The sequence below is a fragment of the Callorhinus ursinus genome, unplaced genomic scaffold (assembly GCF_003265705.2).
Source record: "Callorhinus ursinus isolate GAN/ISIS: 27379988/994484 unplaced genomic scaffold, GSC_fseal_2.0 scaffold5, whole genome shotgun sequence".
NCBI classification, from domain to species: Eukaryota; Metazoa; Chordata; class Mammalia; order Carnivora; family Otariidae; genus Callorhinus; species Callorhinus ursinus.
The window spans coordinates 83358198-83376385 of NW_027397067.1; the positions used below are offsets into that span (position 1 = coordinate 83358198).

The following is an 18188-nucleotide window of genomic DNA, read 5'->3' on the forward strand; positions in this document are numbered from 1 at the left end:
ACGAATCCCGGCGTGCACCGGGCACACGCCGAGCCGGAAGGTCAAGCGGCTCTCGGCCCCGCCCCGGAAGATAAGGCGGCTCTGTCCTGCCGCGTCTCCTCTTCCGGCCGCGCTCGGCAGCAGGTAGGATGTGTGTGTGGTATGGTGGCCCTGGCGCCATCCGCCGCCATCGGCCGCCATCGGCCGCCCTGGGGCCCGCTAGGGACTCCGGCGGGACTTCGGAGAGAGAGCTGGGGCGCACGGCCAGGGATGGGGGCGCGGTGGGGTCGTGACCTGGAGGGAGGATGCTGGGGAGCTTGGACCCTGAAGCCGGGGTGGCGGGGGTGCCTGGGCCGCTTGGGCGCTGACCGTGAGCCACCTCCAGACCGCCATGGGCCGTGTCATCCGTGGGCAGAGAAAGGGCGCCGGCTCGGTATTCCGCGCGCACGTGAAGCACCGCAAGGGCGCCGCGCGTCTGCGCGCCGTGGACTTCGCCGAGCGGCACGGCTACATCAAGGGCATTGTGAAGGTGCGGGGAGCCCCCCTCGCCGGGCGGGTGGGGGTTCGGGGAGCCCCACGGGCCCCCGCCGCTCATGCGCCCTCGGCCCGCAGGACATCATCCACGACCCGGGCCGCGGTGCACCCCTCGCCAAGGTCGTCTTCCGGGATCCGTACCGGTTTAAGAAGCGAACGGAGCTGTTCATCGCCGCCGAGGGCATCCACACCGGCCAGTTCGTGTACTGCGGCAAGAAGGGTGAGCTTCGTGATGGACGGTCGGGGCGGAGAGGGAACGGGTGCTTGCTTGAGGAGGCCCGTCCAGGCGGAAGTCTCACGTAGTGCGGCCGGTTTGGCTTAACGTACCGGCTGGGGCGCCCAGACCGCTGTAGGAGGCTGCCGGACGCGGAGTGCTGTGCCGGTCTTTCTGCGTAGCCGGGCTTTCCTGACCTGCAGTGCTTCTCCTTGCAGCCCAGCTCAACATAGGCAATGTGCTCCCGGTGGGCACTATGCCCGAGGGCACTATCGTGTGCTGTCTGGAAGAGAAGCCTGGTGACCGGGGCAAGTTGGCCCGAGCTTCCGGAAACTATGCCACTGTCATCTCCCACAACCCAGAGACCAAGAAGACCCGAGTGAAGCTGCCCTCAGGCTCAAAGAAGGTCATTTCTTCAGCCAACAGAGCTGTGGTCGGTGAGTGGCCAGCAGCCGTGGGATGCTCTGGGCAATGCGTTGCTGGTGAAAAATCAACAGCTGGACCCCGGCTGATATCTGTGAAGTGGGCATCACTAGTTGGGAGTTGAGTGAGTCTGGGACTGGGACTTGTTAGGCAGACTTGTCTGTAGTCAAGCATGATACGGACTTCCACGATTCATACTCCCACATCCACAGGGATTAGTAGTCAGTCTTTTCAGGGATATGTGACTTTAAGCTACCTAGTAAGTGCCTTAAGAAGGATTTAAAACCTGATTTGTTCGTTTGGTGTTACGACAGCACCTTTGAATTGTGGCAGACCCAAGGAATGTTTGTTCTTTTTTCCTTCCTCTCTCTCCCTCTCTTTCATTTTTTTTTTTTTTAAGATTTTATTTATTTATTTGACAAAGACACAGTGAGAGAGGGAAGACAAGCAGGGGGAGTGGGAGAGGGAGAAGCAGGCTTCCCATGGAGCAGGGAGCCTGATGCGGGGCTCCATCCCAGGACCCTGGGACCATGACCTGAGCCAAAGGCAGACGCTTAACGACTGAGCCACCCAGGTGCCCCTCTTTCATTTTTTAAAAGAGTTGTATTTTTGAGGGGCACCTGGGTGGCCAAGTCTGCCTTTGCCTCAGGTCATGATCCCAAGGTCCTGGGGTCAAGCCCAGCCGCAGACTGCCTGCTCAGTGGGGAGTCCGCTCTCTCCCTCTGCACCCCCTCCAATGCTCACTCTCTCAAATCTTAAAAAAAAAAGATTTATTTGAGAAAGTGCATGCATGAGAGGGGTAGAGGGAGAGTATTCAAGCAGACTCCCCGCTAGAACCTATGACCCATGAGGTCACGACCAGAGCCAAGAGCTGGATCCTTAACAGACTGAGCAACCCAGGTGCCCCAGCCAAGGAACGTTCTTGGGTGTATGTTGATGCAACACTGGTTGAGATGTGTGTGACAGACTGAGTCAGCCTTTTTGTTGGCATTTGGAGGTTAGATTGAGTGACCTGCTTGGTGAGACAGGGTAAATAAAGTGGGGCTTCCCTGGAGAGAACCATAGGTCGAGATAGCCATTGCAGATGGTGTGGGCAAAGGCCTGGCTTGGCTGCCCCAGCAATCTTGAAGAAACTTGATGTCATCTGCTAAGACTGTAAAGGCATTTACTGCTTGGTGGTAGTTGGGAAGATGTTAGTGAGATTTTGGGAACCGTATGATCGTGTGTGAGTAAAGTGAGAGGGTGATCAGTATGGGGGTGGGGCACTGGTAAGGATGCTCTGCCTGATAGGGTCCTGAAGTTCAGGGAAGGTATGGTGCACTTTGCTGAGGTGCCTGATCTTCCCAACAGGTGTGGTGGCTGGAGGTGGCCGCATTGACAAGCCCATTCTGAAGGCTGGCCGTGCCTACCACAAGTATAAGGCAAAGAGGAATTGCTGGCCACGTGTGCGGGGTGTGGCCATGAACGTAAGTAGCCCAGAAATGGGCAGTTGGGTGTTCAGGGATTGGGGACTGGGAGGCTAGATGGACCAGTCCTTTCCTGGAGTGTCTCCCTTCTATGACAGAAGGTCTGTAGTATGAGGCTCTGGGTTATGGTTTGTTGGCACAGGTCAGTTGATTCTGTTCTTACCCAGGTCCTGAGGTGGGTGGGTCCACGCTCCTATATTAATGCCACCTTGTTCTGTCTGCAGCCTGTGGAGCATCCTTTCGGAGGTGGCAACCACCAGCACATCGGCAAACCTTCTACTATCCGCAGAGATGCCCCTGCTGGCCGCAAAGTGGGTCTTATTGCTGCCCGCCGGACCGGGCGTCTCCGGGGAACCAAGACTGTGCAGGAGAAGGAGAACTAGGGCTGAGGGTCTCAATAAAGTCTGTCCTTTCACTAAGCTGTGCTTGTCCATGGTTTCAGAGGGAAGGATCCTTGCGGGGAGGACTGCCGTGGAGCTTTTGGCGTAGGAAGGAGAAAGATGAAGTTGGATGTGCCAGTGAATAGTGAAAGCTCTGGAGAGAAGGGGGGGGCGCTAGGTATCTTCACACCCTAATTCCTGGAACACCTTCCCCTCCCCAGATACCAGCACAGGGAACAGAGGATCTCGTCTCACATCTGCATTAACTTGAGCACTTGGAGGATCTGGGTGAGGGTGTGAATGCTTCAGGGTGAGAGTGGTGCTCCTGAAGCTACAGGTTGGAGAGCCAGGAAGCTGTTTTGTGGTGGAAGGACCGGGACGGAGTCAAACTAGTTTCTCAACAAATGGGATTCCTGTTTTTGTCCATGGTACCTTGTCCCAAACTTGGCCTCATCAAAACTGGTAAAACCAGGGCAGATGCTGCTGAGCCAGTGGGGCATAGAGATGGTAGTGGAGGTTCATTAGTGCCTCAGGACCAGGACACTTTGCTTCCCAGAGGCCACCCAGATTCCCCTGCCCCAGTGGTTCCCCTCATGAGCCAGTGCGAAAGTAGGGGCTAATCACGGAGACAAGAAGGTTGGGGGACTGGGACACCTGAGTGGCTCCGTTGGTTAAGTGGCTGCCTTGGGCTCAGTTCATGATCCCAGTGTACTGGGATCAAGTCCAGCATCGGGCTCCTTGCTATGCAGGGAGTTGGCTTCCTCTGCTTGCCGCTCCCCCTGCTTGTGCTTGCTCTGTCTCTGACAAAAAAAAAGTTGCGGGATAACAGGGTTAAGTGGCTGCCAGAGGTAGAATGCCCGTTGTTCAGACTGCAGGTGGAAAGGCAGTGGACCCAGAGTTCCTGGAGACCCATCTACCTGAGAAGGATTTTCTGTGGCTGCCACGTAGCTCTTTGCTGTCAGGGTCCGCACTTGTCTCTAGTATGAACCTTGCCATTCTGGTTTCCACTTGACCACCCACCACAGCCTAGGTGTGGTGGAGAAGATAGGAGGGGCTGGGCTTGGTTCCCTGGATGAAGATGACCTGCCATTTTTTCACCCTCCTGGATGAAGTGGTCTGGGACCTTGGCCAAGAGGTGGCCATCAGGGAGGGTGTGCTCCAGTAAGCAGGCACCCAAGGAAGCCCAACCCCCTAGAGTGAACCCATCTCCAGCTGGGGCTGGGTTCAGTGTGCTAAAACAAAGTGACCAGTAAGCGACCTCTTTTCCTGGTCATCACATGGCTTCTCTACCCAACTAAAGGAAAGGGACTGGTACTTTTTTGGCTGCAGTGCCTTTAGCGGCTCACTAGAGCGAGCTTCCCACTGAAAATCAGCCGCTCACCCAGCCTCGGGTCTGTAGCTTCGGGGTTGTGGTTCCAGACTGCCACCTAGTGGCAGCGCACCCGACTTGCGACACTGCATGTCCCATTCTTCAAGGAGGCTGGCTACCGAGACATGAAGTCCTTTCCTAGAGCGGCCCGAGGGTGCCTCCGGTTAGGATGCGGGGTGAGGGCGTCACTTCCGGTCGGTTCCGATTGGCGCGGCGGGTGGGGCTAGCGGGGCCTGACCCAGCGGCGGCTCCTCTGCGGCGCTGAGGTGAGTGTGGGCCGGGCGGGGGAAGTGGTGACCGCGAGGTCTCCCGGGCGCGGGGCACCGGCCCTTCCCTGTAACCGCCGAGATGCTCCGTCCGGGGCCCGCCCCGCGGGCCACAATATCTCTGGCCCTGGCGTCCGTCGGGCGGGCCCCGTTTCCACTCTCGGAGCCCCCTCGAGAAGCCCTGTCCCCGCTTCGTGGTTTCCGATGGGCCCCAAGCCCCGACTGGGGCCCTCCCCAGCCCGGCGTCCGCTGTCCGCCTACTCCGGCCCGGGGTTCTTCCTTGCCGGGCCCCGGCCCCGCCCGAGAGTCTTCCTCCCGCGTCTGAGGACTCGGGGAACCCCGGGGTCTCCCCACCGGATTCTCTTCCCAGGTCGTCCCAAGGGGCTGCTTCTGCGTCCCGGGGTGCCCGGGCCCCTCAGGGCCTGGTGACTCGGGGCCCTTTCCCTTCCCGGCGCCTCTCCGCCCGGCAGACGGTCACCAGCTCTCCAAACTCAGCCCGCGACCGCAGCCCCCAGCCTGAGCCGGGCCTTTCCCTCGCTTCTGGGTCCAGGTTGTACTCCCCACTCTCCCCCAGCCCTCCCCCCGCCCCATTTCCCTCCTCACCTGGTCTCTAGCTTGGAGCAGTTAACGCCTAAACACACTTTCTCGTCAGCTCTTACATCAGTCGTCTTCCCCATTCACCTGCCCCCATCCCGTGCCCCCTGCAGTTTCTGTGCTTCCTCGTGCCTTCAGTAATTCCCAAAATGCCTGTCCCACTGCATGTACCTTCCTGCCTTCCCACCCTTTTTTGCTTCTGATGCTCCAAGGCCTTTCTCCCAGTAGCCAGATTTTTGTTTTTCTTTAGAGCCTTTATTCAAGGTCTGACACTGAAGACTTTTTTTTTTTAAAGATTTTATTTATTTATTTGAGAGAGAGAGAGAGAATGAGAGATAGAAAGCACGAGAGGGAAGAGGGTCAGAGGGAGAAGCAGACTCCCTGCTGAGCAGGGAGCCCGATGTGGGACTCGATCCCGGGACTCCAGGATCATGACCTGAGCCGAAGGCAGTCGCCCAACCAACTGAGCCACCCAGGCGCCCGACACTGAAGACTTTTTAAATAAAAAATGCACCGTGTCTTTGTTTTGAAAATATGTTAAAAAAAAAAAAAAAAGCTTTTAGAGAAAACTTTAAAGTACAGAGAATGGATTGCCAAACACTAGTGACTGGGTTCGCCACATGTATTTAAAGATTGTAGTTAAGGCGCGCCTGGGTGGCTCAGTTGGTTGAGCGTCTGCCTTGGGCTCAGGTCATGATCTCAGCTTCCTGAGATCGCTTCCTAGGTCCGGCTCCCTGCTCAGCTGGGAGCCTGCTTCTCCCTCTCCCTCTGCCCCTTCACCCTGCTCCTGTGTGCTCTCTCTCTAAATAAAACCGTGAAGAAAGAAAGGATTGTAGTTAGAAACAAAACAAAAACAGGGGCGCCTGGGTGGCTCAGTCGGTTGGGCATCTGCCTTTGCTTCAGGTCATGATCCCTGAGTCCCAGGATTGAGCCCTGCGCTGGGCTTCTACCCTGCTTGTCCTCTCTAGCTCTGTCTCTGTCTCTCAAATAAATAAATAAAATCATTAAAAAAACAAAACAAAAACATATATATAATCTCTATGGCCAACGTGGGGCTTGAACTCACCACTCTGAGATGAAGACTCACATGCTCTACTGACTGAACCAGCCAGGCACCCCCCTCAACTTTTTTAAAGAAAGCTGTTGAAGCAGAATTGCTCTTAGATGCAGGCTCACCAGTCCCATTTGCTTCCCTAAGCAACCCTTATTTTGAACAACAGCATTTTTGTTTGTTTATTTTTATTGAGGTGTAATTGATAAACAGAAATTCTATAAATTTTAGGTGTACACTTACGGTATATGCGTTCATTGTAAAATAATCACATTCAATCTAATTGGCATGTTCCTCATCTCACATAGGTACCATTTTCTTTTTTTGTTTTCTTTGTGGTGAGGATATTTAAGATCTACCTTCTTAGGAAATTTCAAAGTTACAATACAGTAATGTTGACTGTAGTCTCAGTGCTATACATTAGATCTCCACAACTTACTCACCTTGCATAGCGGAAAGTTTGTACTCTGACTGACCTCTCTCCATTTTCCCCAACCCTCAAACCTTGGCAGCCAACCATTCCACTCTCTGCTTCTATGATTTGGACTCTCTTGGATACCACATATCAGTGAAATCATGTGGTATTTGTCTTTCTGTGTCTGGTTTATTTCACTTAGCACGATGTCCTCCAGGTTCATCCATGTTGTAGCAAATGGCAAGATCTCGTTCTTTATGGCCGAGTAGTATTCCATTGTGTGTATATACCACATTCTGTATCCATTTATCTATCGTTGGACACTTAGGTTGTTTCCATATCTTGTCTATTGTGAATAATGCTGCAATGAGCATAGGAGTGCTGGTTTGTCTTTGAGGCAGTGATTTCATTTCCTGTGGATAGTATAACCAGAAGTGGGATTACTGGATCATGTCGTAGTTCTGTTTTCAACTTTTTGAGGCACCTCCACACTGTTTTCCACAGTGCATTCCCACCAACAGTGCCCTTTTCTCCACATCCTCGCCAACACTTATCTTTTGCTTTTTGATAATTCTCGTTCTGACCGGCGTGAGGTGATAGCTCATTGTGGTTTTTATTTGCAGTTCTCTAATTAGGTTGAGCACCTTTTCATGTACCTTTTGGTCATTTGTATGTGTTTTATGGAGAAATTTAGGTTCTTTGCCCATTTTAAACCCATTGGGTTTTGGGTTTTCGTTTTTTTTTTTCTCTTGAGCTGTGTGAGGTCTTTATATATTTTAGATCTGAATTTCTAATCAGATACATGGTTTGCACATATTTTCTCCCATTCCTCAGTTGCTTTTTCACTCTCTTATTTTGCTGTCAGCACATTTTCTTACACCTCTACACACCTACTAGTTTTTAAAATCTACATACATAATATACTATTGATATTTTACACTTAACTGTTTCACTCAGCCTTAAAGCTTTCGCGGCCTCTGACATTGATGTGGTTCATTTCTTCCGACCACTGTGACCTTGACTGTTCCCTGATGATGGATATTGAGGTTGTTTCCCTTTTTTTCTTATACACAGGCACGTGGTAACATTCTGGTGTATTTTCTTGTGTTCATTAGCAAGAGTTTCTGTTGGGCCCATACCTAGAATTAGGTGTCCTGACTGAATTTGCAGGGTTAAAGCTCTGCCAGGTGGTGCCAGGTGGGTTTCCAGAGTGACTATACTAGTTTCCTATAGGACTCTGAGAATCTCTATTTTTCCTTATGTCTTCAACATTTGCTATTGTGAAGCATTTTATGTTTTCCCCAGTCTATGGGGAGAGAGAAGTCTTGAATTTGCATTTCCTTAATTCTTAATGACATTGAAGATCTTTTCAGATTTTTCAAAAAGATTTTACTTATTTGAGAGAGAGAGCACGAGGGGGGCGGCCAGAGGGAGAAGCAGACTCCTCGCTGAGCAGGGAGCCCGATGCAGGACTCAGTCTCAGGACCCTGAGATCATGACCTGAGCCGAAGGCAGACGCTTAACTGACTGAGCCACCCAGGCGCCCCTCTTTGATTTCATTATCTGATTTCCCAAGTCATCCTGTGTTCATTTTTTTAAATAAATGGTCTTTTTTGGTGCACTCTGAAAGATATTTTACATATATTTTTTATGTATTAAGTATGTTTGCAAGTATCGTTCACTCTGCATCTTGTCTTTTAATATTGTGGTGTCTTGTACAGAAATTTTTGGAGTAAAATTAAACAATTTTTCCTTCATGTACTATATTTTGCATACTATTTTCTTATAACAGCTGTAAATTTTAAACACTTAGGTCTTCAGTGTGCTTAAAATATATTTTTGTGTGCCATAGAAGGCAGCGATTGAATTTTACTTTCCTATGGAAAATCAGTTGTGTTGGTACCATTTTGAATAGCATGCCATTATGTCATTAACATATACATGGATCTGTTCCTTATTTTCTTTACTGTGCTTAAACCTCACTTTTATTACCATAGCCTTACAGTAAATCTTGATATGTGGTAGGGCATGCCTCTGCCTACCTTATTTCTTTTTTGGCATTGCCTTAGTTAATCTTGGATCATTATTATGATATTGAGTCATTTTGGTCAGATTTCATGTTATGTCCTGTTGTAATTTTGATTGTACAGAATTAATAGATTTATTTGGGGAGAATTGACTTTTTTTTTAAGATTTTATTATTTATTTGCAAGTGAGAGAGAGAGAGAGATTGAGTGCACAAGCAGGGGGAGCAGTAGGCAGAGGGAGAAGCAGGCACCTCGCTGAGCAAGAAGCTGGATGCGGGACTGGATCCCAGGACCCTGGGATCATGACCTGAGCCGAAGGCAGATGCTTAACGACTGAGCCACCCAGGTGTCCCGAGAATTGACATTTTTATGATACTGAGTTCTCCTATTTATGAACACTGTTTCTCCATAAGTCTTCTTGATGTCCTTCAATAAAGTTTTATCATTTTGTCCCCAGGGTCTTGGACTGCACTCTGATAACTGTTGCTGCATGTATGGTATGTAGAATTATGTCCCCTTTTTTGTTCTTAGTATTTCTTTTTCCATCTCTTTTCTGCCCACCCCCCATTGGACTTGCCACATGTTTGTGTGTTTTATTAGCAGTGTTGAGATTATGTTCTGTTTCTTTAAATCAAGTATTCTTTATTTTCCTCCATCTTTTCTTGAATCACTTTTCTTTGTGTCTAATTTGTTATTGAATGTTTAGATCATTTATTTCAGTCTCTCTTGTGCTAAAATAAGGGCACTAAGAAGACACATTTTTCCTTAGGTAGCCTCTGTTTCCATTTCTCTGTTTTTCTTGGAGGGGGTACTTTGTATTATTTTTTTCTTAAGATTTTATATATTTATTTGAGAGAGCATGCATGAGTGGGGGGAAGGGCAGAGGGAGAGGGAGAAGCAGAATCCTCGCTGAGCAAGGAGCCTGACTTGGGGCTCCATTCCAGGACCCTGAGATCATGACCTGAGCCAAAGGCAGACGCTTCACCGACTGAGCCACCCAGGCTCCCCTGAGGTGGTACTTTTTTTATCACATATTTCCAGAATAACAGCAGTGGTGAGAGAATATTTTGCTTAAATGGTATCAGTCTTTGGAATTTGTTGAAACTTTCATTGTTGCGTCATTTGTGGTATTTTCTTAATAGTTTTGAATATATATCTGGAAAAATGTGTATTCTCTATGTTTCGAGTAACTGTTCTCTACTTGTTCCACTTGTTTCTGAGGAAAGTGTGTTGAAATCTCTCATTCCAGGGGAGGTTTGCCAGTTGCTCTTTGCTACTTCAGTTAGCATTGGCTTTCTACATTTTGAGTTTCTTGGTAGATACACACTTGTCTGTAATTACAGCTTCTGGGTGGATTTTCCTTTTATTAATATGTATTATTCATTTTTGTTCCTATTAATGATTTTTACTTTCTGTTCTGTTTTGATTGGTATAAATACTGCTAAACCACACATAGCAATGCATATTTAAGCTCAGAAGCATCACGATGAAGGGAAAAAGCCAGAGGAGTATAGACAGCATATTTGCTTTGATAAAGTTCACCAGAAGCACAGCTGGTGGAAGTCAGGATGCAGGCTCACCTTTGGGAGTTGAGGAAGGAAGTAGAGCCTGCAGGGGCAGGAGGGCTGATGTGGGTGCTGGTTCTGTGGGTGCAGGCCCTTTGTGACTGCCCCTTGATCTGTGTGGTCAGGATTTGTTGACTCTTCTGCATAAATGTCATATTTCAATAAAGAACGTTAAAGGTAAAGAAAATGTAGGGGCGCCTGGGTGGCTCAGTTGGTTAAGCCTCTGCCTTCAGCTCAAGTCATGATCCTGGGGTCCTGAGATTGAGCCCCACGTCTGGCTCCCTGCTCAGTGGGGAGTCTGCTTCTCTCTCCCTCTGCCCCTCCCCCGGCTCGTGCATGCATGTAGTCTCTCGCTCTGTCTCTTAAATGAATAAATCAAATCTTTAAAAAAAAGAAAAGAAAAGGTATATAGCTACTTTTTATTTTAATTAGCGTTTGTGTGGTCTAGCTTATATTCAGCCTTTCTGTGTTACTTTATTTTAGGTTATGCAGGTGCATTTTGTGTATCTGTCAGAGAATCTTGTGCTTCTAGTAGGTGAGTTTAATCCTTTTATTTCTTACCATTACTCAGCTGCTGAGCTTGTTTCTATAGTGTTGTATATTTTACCATCTATACTTTGACTTTGTTCTGTACCTTCTATTGTTTTTTTGTTTGTTTGTTTGTTTTTTACTTCTTTTTCTCCTCAACACTTAACAAGTTGTCTTTATTCTTTCATATGAAGTGAGTGAGTATCGCCATCTTCCTCCTGAATGAGACAGCTTGGTGTGTCAGGTTGAGGGGAACAGATGACCTGAAGAGTTGGGCACCTGCACCTGCAGTGGGGGCAGGGTAGGGCAGGACAGCCCTAGGCAGGAGCGGAATCTGCCCGGGAGACCAGCTGTGCCCCGATGGGGATGAGTGTGGCCCTGAAGTTGCCCTCAGGAGGGGCCAGGTTGGGCCTCCATGTGTTCCTCTCTCTTCCCTCAGCACCAGTGTGACTCACTGCTGACTCCTCCCCTGGGAAGTCCAGGGTACCAGGTGATGGCGGCTTTGCACCTGTCTGCCCTGCCCCAGGTGAGCATCCATTTTCCCTGAGAGGTCTGAAATCTCCACATAGGGCTTCCCTGCCTGCTCTGCCTTAGTAGACACTGTCAGGCATCTTGGTCTGGGGTATTGAGCAGAGGATGGGTGACCCTGGGACTCCCCCAGCCTTCTGGAGTTACTGGTTTAGTGACCAGGGGCTCAGGCCACTCCCCTGGGCCGTACTGGGGGATCATGCCTTTAGTCACCCCTGTGCTACTTCTGGTATGCTTCTGCTCCCACCCCCAGGGCCCACCCTGAGCCACACCTGGGCCTGCAGCAGCCCCTGTCATTCCAGGCTGAGGTGACCTTTGAGGACGTGGCCGTGCTATTCTCCCGGGAGGAGTGGGGCCGTCTGGGCCCTGCTCAGAGGGGCCTCTACAGGGACGTGATGCTGGAGACCTACAGGAATCTGGTCTCCCTGGGTAAGGCCCCTCACTAGGATGCTGGTCAGGGAACAGCCCTCGGGACTGATGGTTCAGCAGGGGCTGGGCTGGGGGCTTCACCCTCTGGTCCTAGGCAGTCCTGGTCTATACAGAGGAGGGGCCAAGTGGGGCTGGGTCAGTGATTCTCTATCTCTGAGCTCCCAGATAAGATGGCCTCCCTGCCCCAGGCCCAAGACAGACCCCTCTCAGGAGGGATTGCGTACCTCCAGGTGGAGAGAGCCCCCTGGGGGCTCTCTTGTTCCCTGTGCTCAGGTCTCATCTTCACGACCATCCCCAACCCTCCAGAGTGTCCAGACTTTGCATCACCCCACTTTGCCTGTGGTTCTGCTTCCCGCCACAGTTCCAGATGAGAATCCACTCAGTGCAGCCCTGCATCCTTGGGACCAACCCTAGGCCCCGTTTTCTTCCCAGGAGCTGGACCTGCAGGTCCCAAGCCTGGGGTGATCACACAGTTGGAGCGAGGGGATGAGCCGTGGGTCCTGGATGCACAGGGCGCCAAGGGGAAAGAGCGACTGAGAGTCAGTATCTCAGGTGCGTGAGGGGGGCCACTTCCCTAACAGTTGCTGAATAAGCATTTGTTAGGGTCCAAGATGTGTAGCTAATGACTCAGGCATTTAGAACAAGGTGTATCAGGGGCAGCATGACAACCCTGGGAGTAGCCTGTGCTGAAGTCCAGGTCACCTCCATCAGCCTAGGTGCCTCAGTGTGGTGATTTTTGAGCTGAATCTTCTAGGAGGCTAAGAGGGGGCGTTGTTGGCAGAGGAAAGGAGGGAAGGCTGGACCCCCAGGACCCCATGGAGCCCTGCCCTTCAGAGCTCATGCCCTGTGAGGAGGGTCAGATGGGGCCATGGTGATAGAGACCATTGCTTCATTCTCCTTTTCTAAATTACCCACTTGACAATTACAGACCGTTACAAGAAAGAATATCTCATCACCCACATACCAGTGTGTTCTGTCGTGTGCCTGCTATCCCCTTTCTAGTGCTCTCTGTTCTACACCCATATACGAAGGTCACTTCTTGACAGGAATGCAGCGATCCTATGTGTACTGCTGTCATCTCATGTCTTTTTTCACTCAGTGAGTGTCCATTTTTATACACGTGAGTCTCAGTCGCCACTTTTGCTGGAAGTGCCAGTGGGAAGGGTGCTGTCTAGTTTCATTGCTGTGGACAACTCTGATAAGTATTATTTTGCACGTCTTAATGTCCTAAGAAGCATCTACTGGCTAAAGGACTTGAATTTCTCTTTTGTAAATTTGTTTATTCAGATACCAATACTTAGTATTGGTATAAATAAACCAATTGGAATAAAATAAACCAAATCCTAAGTTTATAACTCAGTGAATTTTTATAAAAACCATCTTCCAAATCAAAATGCAGAACATTTCTAGTTCCCTGGGAACCCACTAGGCCTCCTCTGTCATTTCCCACTGCTCCTCACAGGGTCCTTCTCTCTGACTTCTGGAGGCCACTCTGCCTCTTAGCTCTGTGTCTGGTCTCATTTGGGGCATCTGAATGTTGTGAGGGCTGCCATGTTGTACAAAGTATGTTCTATTCCATTGCCATACGGTGTTTTATCATATGAATATACCACAAATTATTTTCCATTTTTGTTAATATTTGGTTGTCCACATTTTGGGATTATTGTGACTGTTTCTCTTCCTCACAGAGAATGCATTTCTGGTGGTGTGTTTCTGCAAGTGGAGTTGATGTGTGAATGTTTAGGCAAGAAGTAAGGAATGGAGGCTTGAGGGTATCAGGAGGCATTCTGTATGGCATCTTGAGTTTAAGGGGCTGGTGGCTAACTGGGTTGCCTCTCAGGCCTCTGAGAAAAGCCCAAAGAATGGGTTCAGCTTGCTAGGGAGAGCTGAGGGTCATGGTGTGCCCTTCTGTCCATGGTTGGCACAACGTTGGCCCTCTGCTGTTCTGGGGAGGCAACTGATTTTCCTACCATGGATTTTAGGGTGGATTAGCTGTTGTTAGGTAGCCTTAGGTTCACTTTTTTGTCTGTCAGATGTCCTCCGTGACTTTCAGGGCCCCTCTGGTGGTACAAAACTTCTGTCTTCTTTCCTTTTCTAGTGAGGACTGGAATCCTACAGTCCCACTTAGGCAGAAGGCAGGCAGGAAGAATTGGTCAGGCCTGGGTTGAAATACTTGCACTGCTGCAAGATTGCAGCCTTGGGTGAGGTCTTTAAGCCTCTGAGCTGCAGGCTCTCATCTCTGTAAGGCGTTGTGACTTTGGAGATGATGGAATTGGTACTGTACAGGTAGTCAGCAGCATCTCCACATATTCCTTCTCAGGTCAGAACAGGTGGTCCTAAGATGTTGTGTTCATTGTTCCAGGTCGTGGGACCAGGACTGAGTACAAGGAGTTGTCTTCAGGGGAGATGCTTGATGAGGAAGAACTGGATCAACTCCAGAGGGCTGTTCCCCAGGGACCTGATCCTGGAGAGACCCATGCATGTGTCTGGGAGCCAGAGGAGAGCCTGGACAAGCTTGTGGAGCAGAGAGGCCTGAGGCCAGTCACATTGACCAATGAGGATAGTGTCCAGGGGTCTGGGGGAAGCCTCAGGTTTCGGTCAAGCCCTATCTCTGATCAGAGACCTCACAAATGCGATATATGTGAACAAAGTTTTGAACAGAGATCATACCTTAATAACCATAAGCGAGTACACAGGTCAAAAAAGACAAATACAGTCCATGATTCTGGGGAATTCTTCCCTGCAAATTTAGTTGTTAAAGACGATCAGAAAATTCCTCTTGGGAAAAAATTGCATTATTGTGGTTACTGTGGGAAAGCCTTCAGGTACAGTGCTAACCTTGTCAAACACCAGCGGCTTCATAGTGAAGAGAAGCCCTACAAGTGTGACGAGTGTGGGAAAGCCTTCAGCCAGAGCTGCGAGTTCATCAATCACCGAAGGATGCACTCAGGGGAGATCCCCTACCGATGCGGTGAGTGCGGGAAGACATTCAACCAGAGGCCCAACCTCATGAAACATCAGAGGATTCACACCGGGGAGAAGCCGTATAAGTGTGGTGATTGTGGGAAACACTTCAGCGCCTATTCGTCCCTTATTTATCACCAGAGAATCCACACTGGAGAGAAACCCTATAAGTGCAACGACTGTGGGAAAGCCTTCAGTGACGGCTCAATCCTTATCCGACATCGTCGGACCCACACTGGGGAGAAGCCATTTGAGTGTAAAGAATGTGGCAAAGGCTTTACCCAAAGTTCTAACCTTATCCAACATCAAAGAATTCACACTGGGGAGAAACCCTATAAATGTAATGAATGTGAGAAGGCCTTCATCCAAAAAACCAAACTTGTTGAACATCAGAGAAGCCACACTGGAGAGAAGCCCTATGAATGTAATGACTGTGGCAAAGTCTTCAGCCAGAGCACACACCTTATCCAGCATCAGAGGATCCACACAGGAGAGAAGCCGTACAAGTGTAGTGAGTGTGGGAAAGCCTTCCACAACAGTTCCAGACTCATCCACCACCAAAGGTCGCACCATGGAGAGAAGCCGTACAAATGCAGCGATTGCAAGAAAGCCTTTAGCCAGGGTACTTACCTCATCCAGCACCGGAGGATCCACACTGGAGAGAAGCCCTACAAGTGTAGCAAGTGTGGGAAGGCCTTCCGGCACAGTTCCAACATGTGCCAGCATCAGAGGATTCACCTCCGGGAAGACTTCTCGAGGTGACCGTGGAGAAGGGCCCATGAGTTCCACCGTGCAATTCCTCCTTATGACCCACCCCACCCCTTTATTTATTGTCCACACAGTGTTGTTACGGATGAAGGGCATTTCTAATTAAAAACAAACAAACAAAACTCTTTTCTTAAACCAAAAGTAGTGCATGTTCATTTTGGAGAAATTGAGACAGGTAAGCAAAAAGTAGTTCTCCCCCACTTAGAAAAAGAATCCATCACTGTTGATTTAATATACGCTTCCTTTCACACATAGTTAAGAGCATTTTAAAAAAAGTACTGTGTGCTTGTCATTGCAGGACATAGGATCTTTCGCCTTTGCTATTTCCTCAATCCTAGAAAACACTGGAAAGAATTCTACATATTTACATATCTTTACATGTTGTAAATTTAAAAAATTAACAGTAATACTTTTCTGTGTGTCTTTATAATAGAGTTGATAATTGCCATTTTTATTGTGGTAAAATATACATAAAATTTACTATTTTAACTATTTTTAGGTGTATAGTTCAGTGGCATTAAATACATTTACAGTGTTGTATAACCATCACCACTGTTTTATTATCTGAAACAGAAAATCTGTACCCATTAAAAATAACTCTCCTTTTCCCCTTTGTCTCACATCTGCTGACAATCTCTGTTCTATTTTCTGTCTCTGAATTTGCCTATTCTAGTTTTCTCATAAGTGGAATAATACAATATTTGCCCTTTATAGCTGCCTTATTTCACTTTGCATAATGTTCTCAAGGTTCATCCATTTTGTAGCCTGTATCAGAATGTCATTCTTTTTTATGGCTGAAAGAAATGACCTTGTTTGTAGATACCATGTTTTGTTTATCCACTCATCTGTTGATGGACACTTGGTGTTTCTGCTTTTTGGCTGTTGTGCATACTGCTGCTGTGAGTGGGTGTACAAGTATCTTTTTGGATCCTTTTTTGGGGTGGTGGGAGAGTGCATGAGCAGTGGTTGGGGACCTAGTGGCAGAGGGAGCAGGAGAGAGAATCTTAAGCAGGCTCCACATCCAGCACAGAGTCCAATGTGGGGTTCGATCTCATGACCCCAAGATCATGATCTGAGCTGAAATCAACAGTTGGATGTTTAACTGAGCCACCCAAGCGTCCTGTGGATCCTTACTTTCAATACTTCTGGGTATACTTCTGGGAGTGAAATTGCTGGGTCATATGGTAACTCTATGTTTAACTTTTTGAGGAACAGCCAAACTTCTCCACAGTGGCTGTACCATTTTACATCCCCATCAGCAATGAATAGAGGGTTCTAATTTTCTTGCCAACACTTGTTATTTCCCATTAAAAAAAAAATAATGTCCATTTTAATGGGTGTGAAGTGGTATCTCATTGTGGTTTTGGTTTGCATTTCCCTGATGACCAATGATGTTGAACGGCTTTTCAGGCACTTATTGACCATCTGTATGTCTTCTTCAGAGAAATGTCTGTCCAAGTCCTTTGCGCATTTTTGAATTGGGTTCTTTGTGTGGTTTTTTTTAAAAGTGTTGAGGTATAGGAGTTCTTTGTATATTTTGCATAGTAATCTCCTATCAGATACACGATTTGCAAATATTTGCTCTCATTCCGTGAATTCCTTCTACTCTCTCGTTCATGTCCTTTGATGCACAAAAATTTTTAATTTTTATGAAGTTGAGTTTATCTTTTCTTTTGTTGCCTGTGCTTTGGGTATCATAACCAAGAAATCATTGCTAAATCCAAGCTTAGGAAGATTTGTGCCTGTGTTTTTTTCTGAGTTTTATAGCTTTAGGTCTTAGGTTTTGGTCTTTGATCCATTTTAAGCTAATTTTTATATATTGTATAAGGTAAGGGTCCAACTTCTTTTGCATCCAGTTTTCCCTACAACATTTTTTGAAAAGACTGTTCTCCCCATTGAATAGTATAGGCACACCTCAGAGATACTCTGTGTTCAGTTTCAGACCCACTGTGATAAAGCAGATGTCTCAGTAAAGCGAAATTATGTTTACATTATGGTGTACTAAGTGTGCAATAGCATTATGTCTAAGAAAACTGTATAAACCTTAATTTAAACACTTTTTTTTCTAAAAAATGCTGTCATCTGAGCTTTCAGCAAGTCATAATCACTGATCACAGATTCCCATAACAAATATAATAATGAAAAAATTTGAAGTATTGAGAGAATTACCAAAATGTGACAGACACAAAGTGACTAAAAGCTGTTGGAAAAATAATGCCAATAGACTTGCTCACCATAGGATTACCACACATTTTCAATATGTAAGAAACACAGTAAAGCAAAGCACAATAAAACGAGGTATGCCTGTATTGGCTCAGGCTGCCAAAAAAATACCACAGACCTGGTGGCTTAAAAAACAAATTTATCAAAAGAAACAAATCTCGGGGCGCCTGAGTGGCTCAGTTGGTTAAGCGACTGCCTTCAGCTCAGGTCATGATCCTGGAGTCCCAGGATCGAGTCCCGCATCGGGCTCCCTGCTTGGCAGGGAGTCTGCTTCTCCCTCTGATCCTCCCCCCTCTCATGTGCTCTCTCTCTCTCTCAGATAAACAAAATCTTTAAAAAAAAACACACAAAAGAAACAAATCTCTCATAGTTCTGGAAACTAAGTCCAAGATCAAGATGTAGGCTGATTCAGCCTAAATGAGGGTTCTCTTCGTGGCTTAAATACAGCTGCCTTCTCACTGAGTC

At 48.0% G+C, this 18188-nt stretch overlaps 2 protein-coding genes across 9 annotated transcripts; both read left to right on the plus strand.

Moving 5' to 3' along the window:
- On the plus strand, positions 1–3035 carry RPL8 (ribosomal protein L8). The gene is made up of 6 exons (XM_025871404.2): positions 1–123; positions 365–508; positions 592–733; positions 946–1164; positions 2501–2616; positions 2841–3035. Exons 2-6 carry the CDS (start codon positions 371–373, stop codon positions 2997–2999), a joined length of 774 nt encoding a protein of 257 aa, XP_025727189.1. The 5' UTR covers positions 1–123; positions 365–370; the 3' UTR covers positions 3000–3035.
- A 1524-nt stretch (positions 3036–4559) lies between these two features.
- On the plus strand, positions 4560–15641 carry ZNF34 (zinc finger protein 34). Of its 8 annotated transcripts, XM_025871395.2 has the most exons (8): positions 4560–4631; positions 5002–5181; positions 9176–9215; positions 10767–10818; positions 11251–11337; positions 11642–11768; positions 12201–12320; positions 14131–15641. In XM_025871395.2, exons 5-8 carry the CDS (start codon positions 11305–11307, stop codon positions 15492–15494), a joined length of 1644 nt encoding a protein of 547 aa, XP_025727180.1. In that variant the 5' UTR covers positions 4560–4631; positions 5002–5181; positions 9176–9215; positions 10767–10818; positions 11251–11304; the 3' UTR covers positions 15495–15641. The 8 variants fall into 8 exon arrangements, with proteins under 8 accessions (XP_025727180.1, XP_025727181.1, XP_073749554.1 ...); XM_025871396.2 differs by lacking the exon at positions 5002–5181 and having other exon boundaries at positions 4561–4631; XM_073893453.1 differs by lacking the exon at positions 4560–4631 and having other exon boundaries at positions 4638–5181; positions 11593–11768; positions 12130–12320.
- The last annotated feature ends 2547 nt before the right edge of the window (positions 15642–18188 follow it).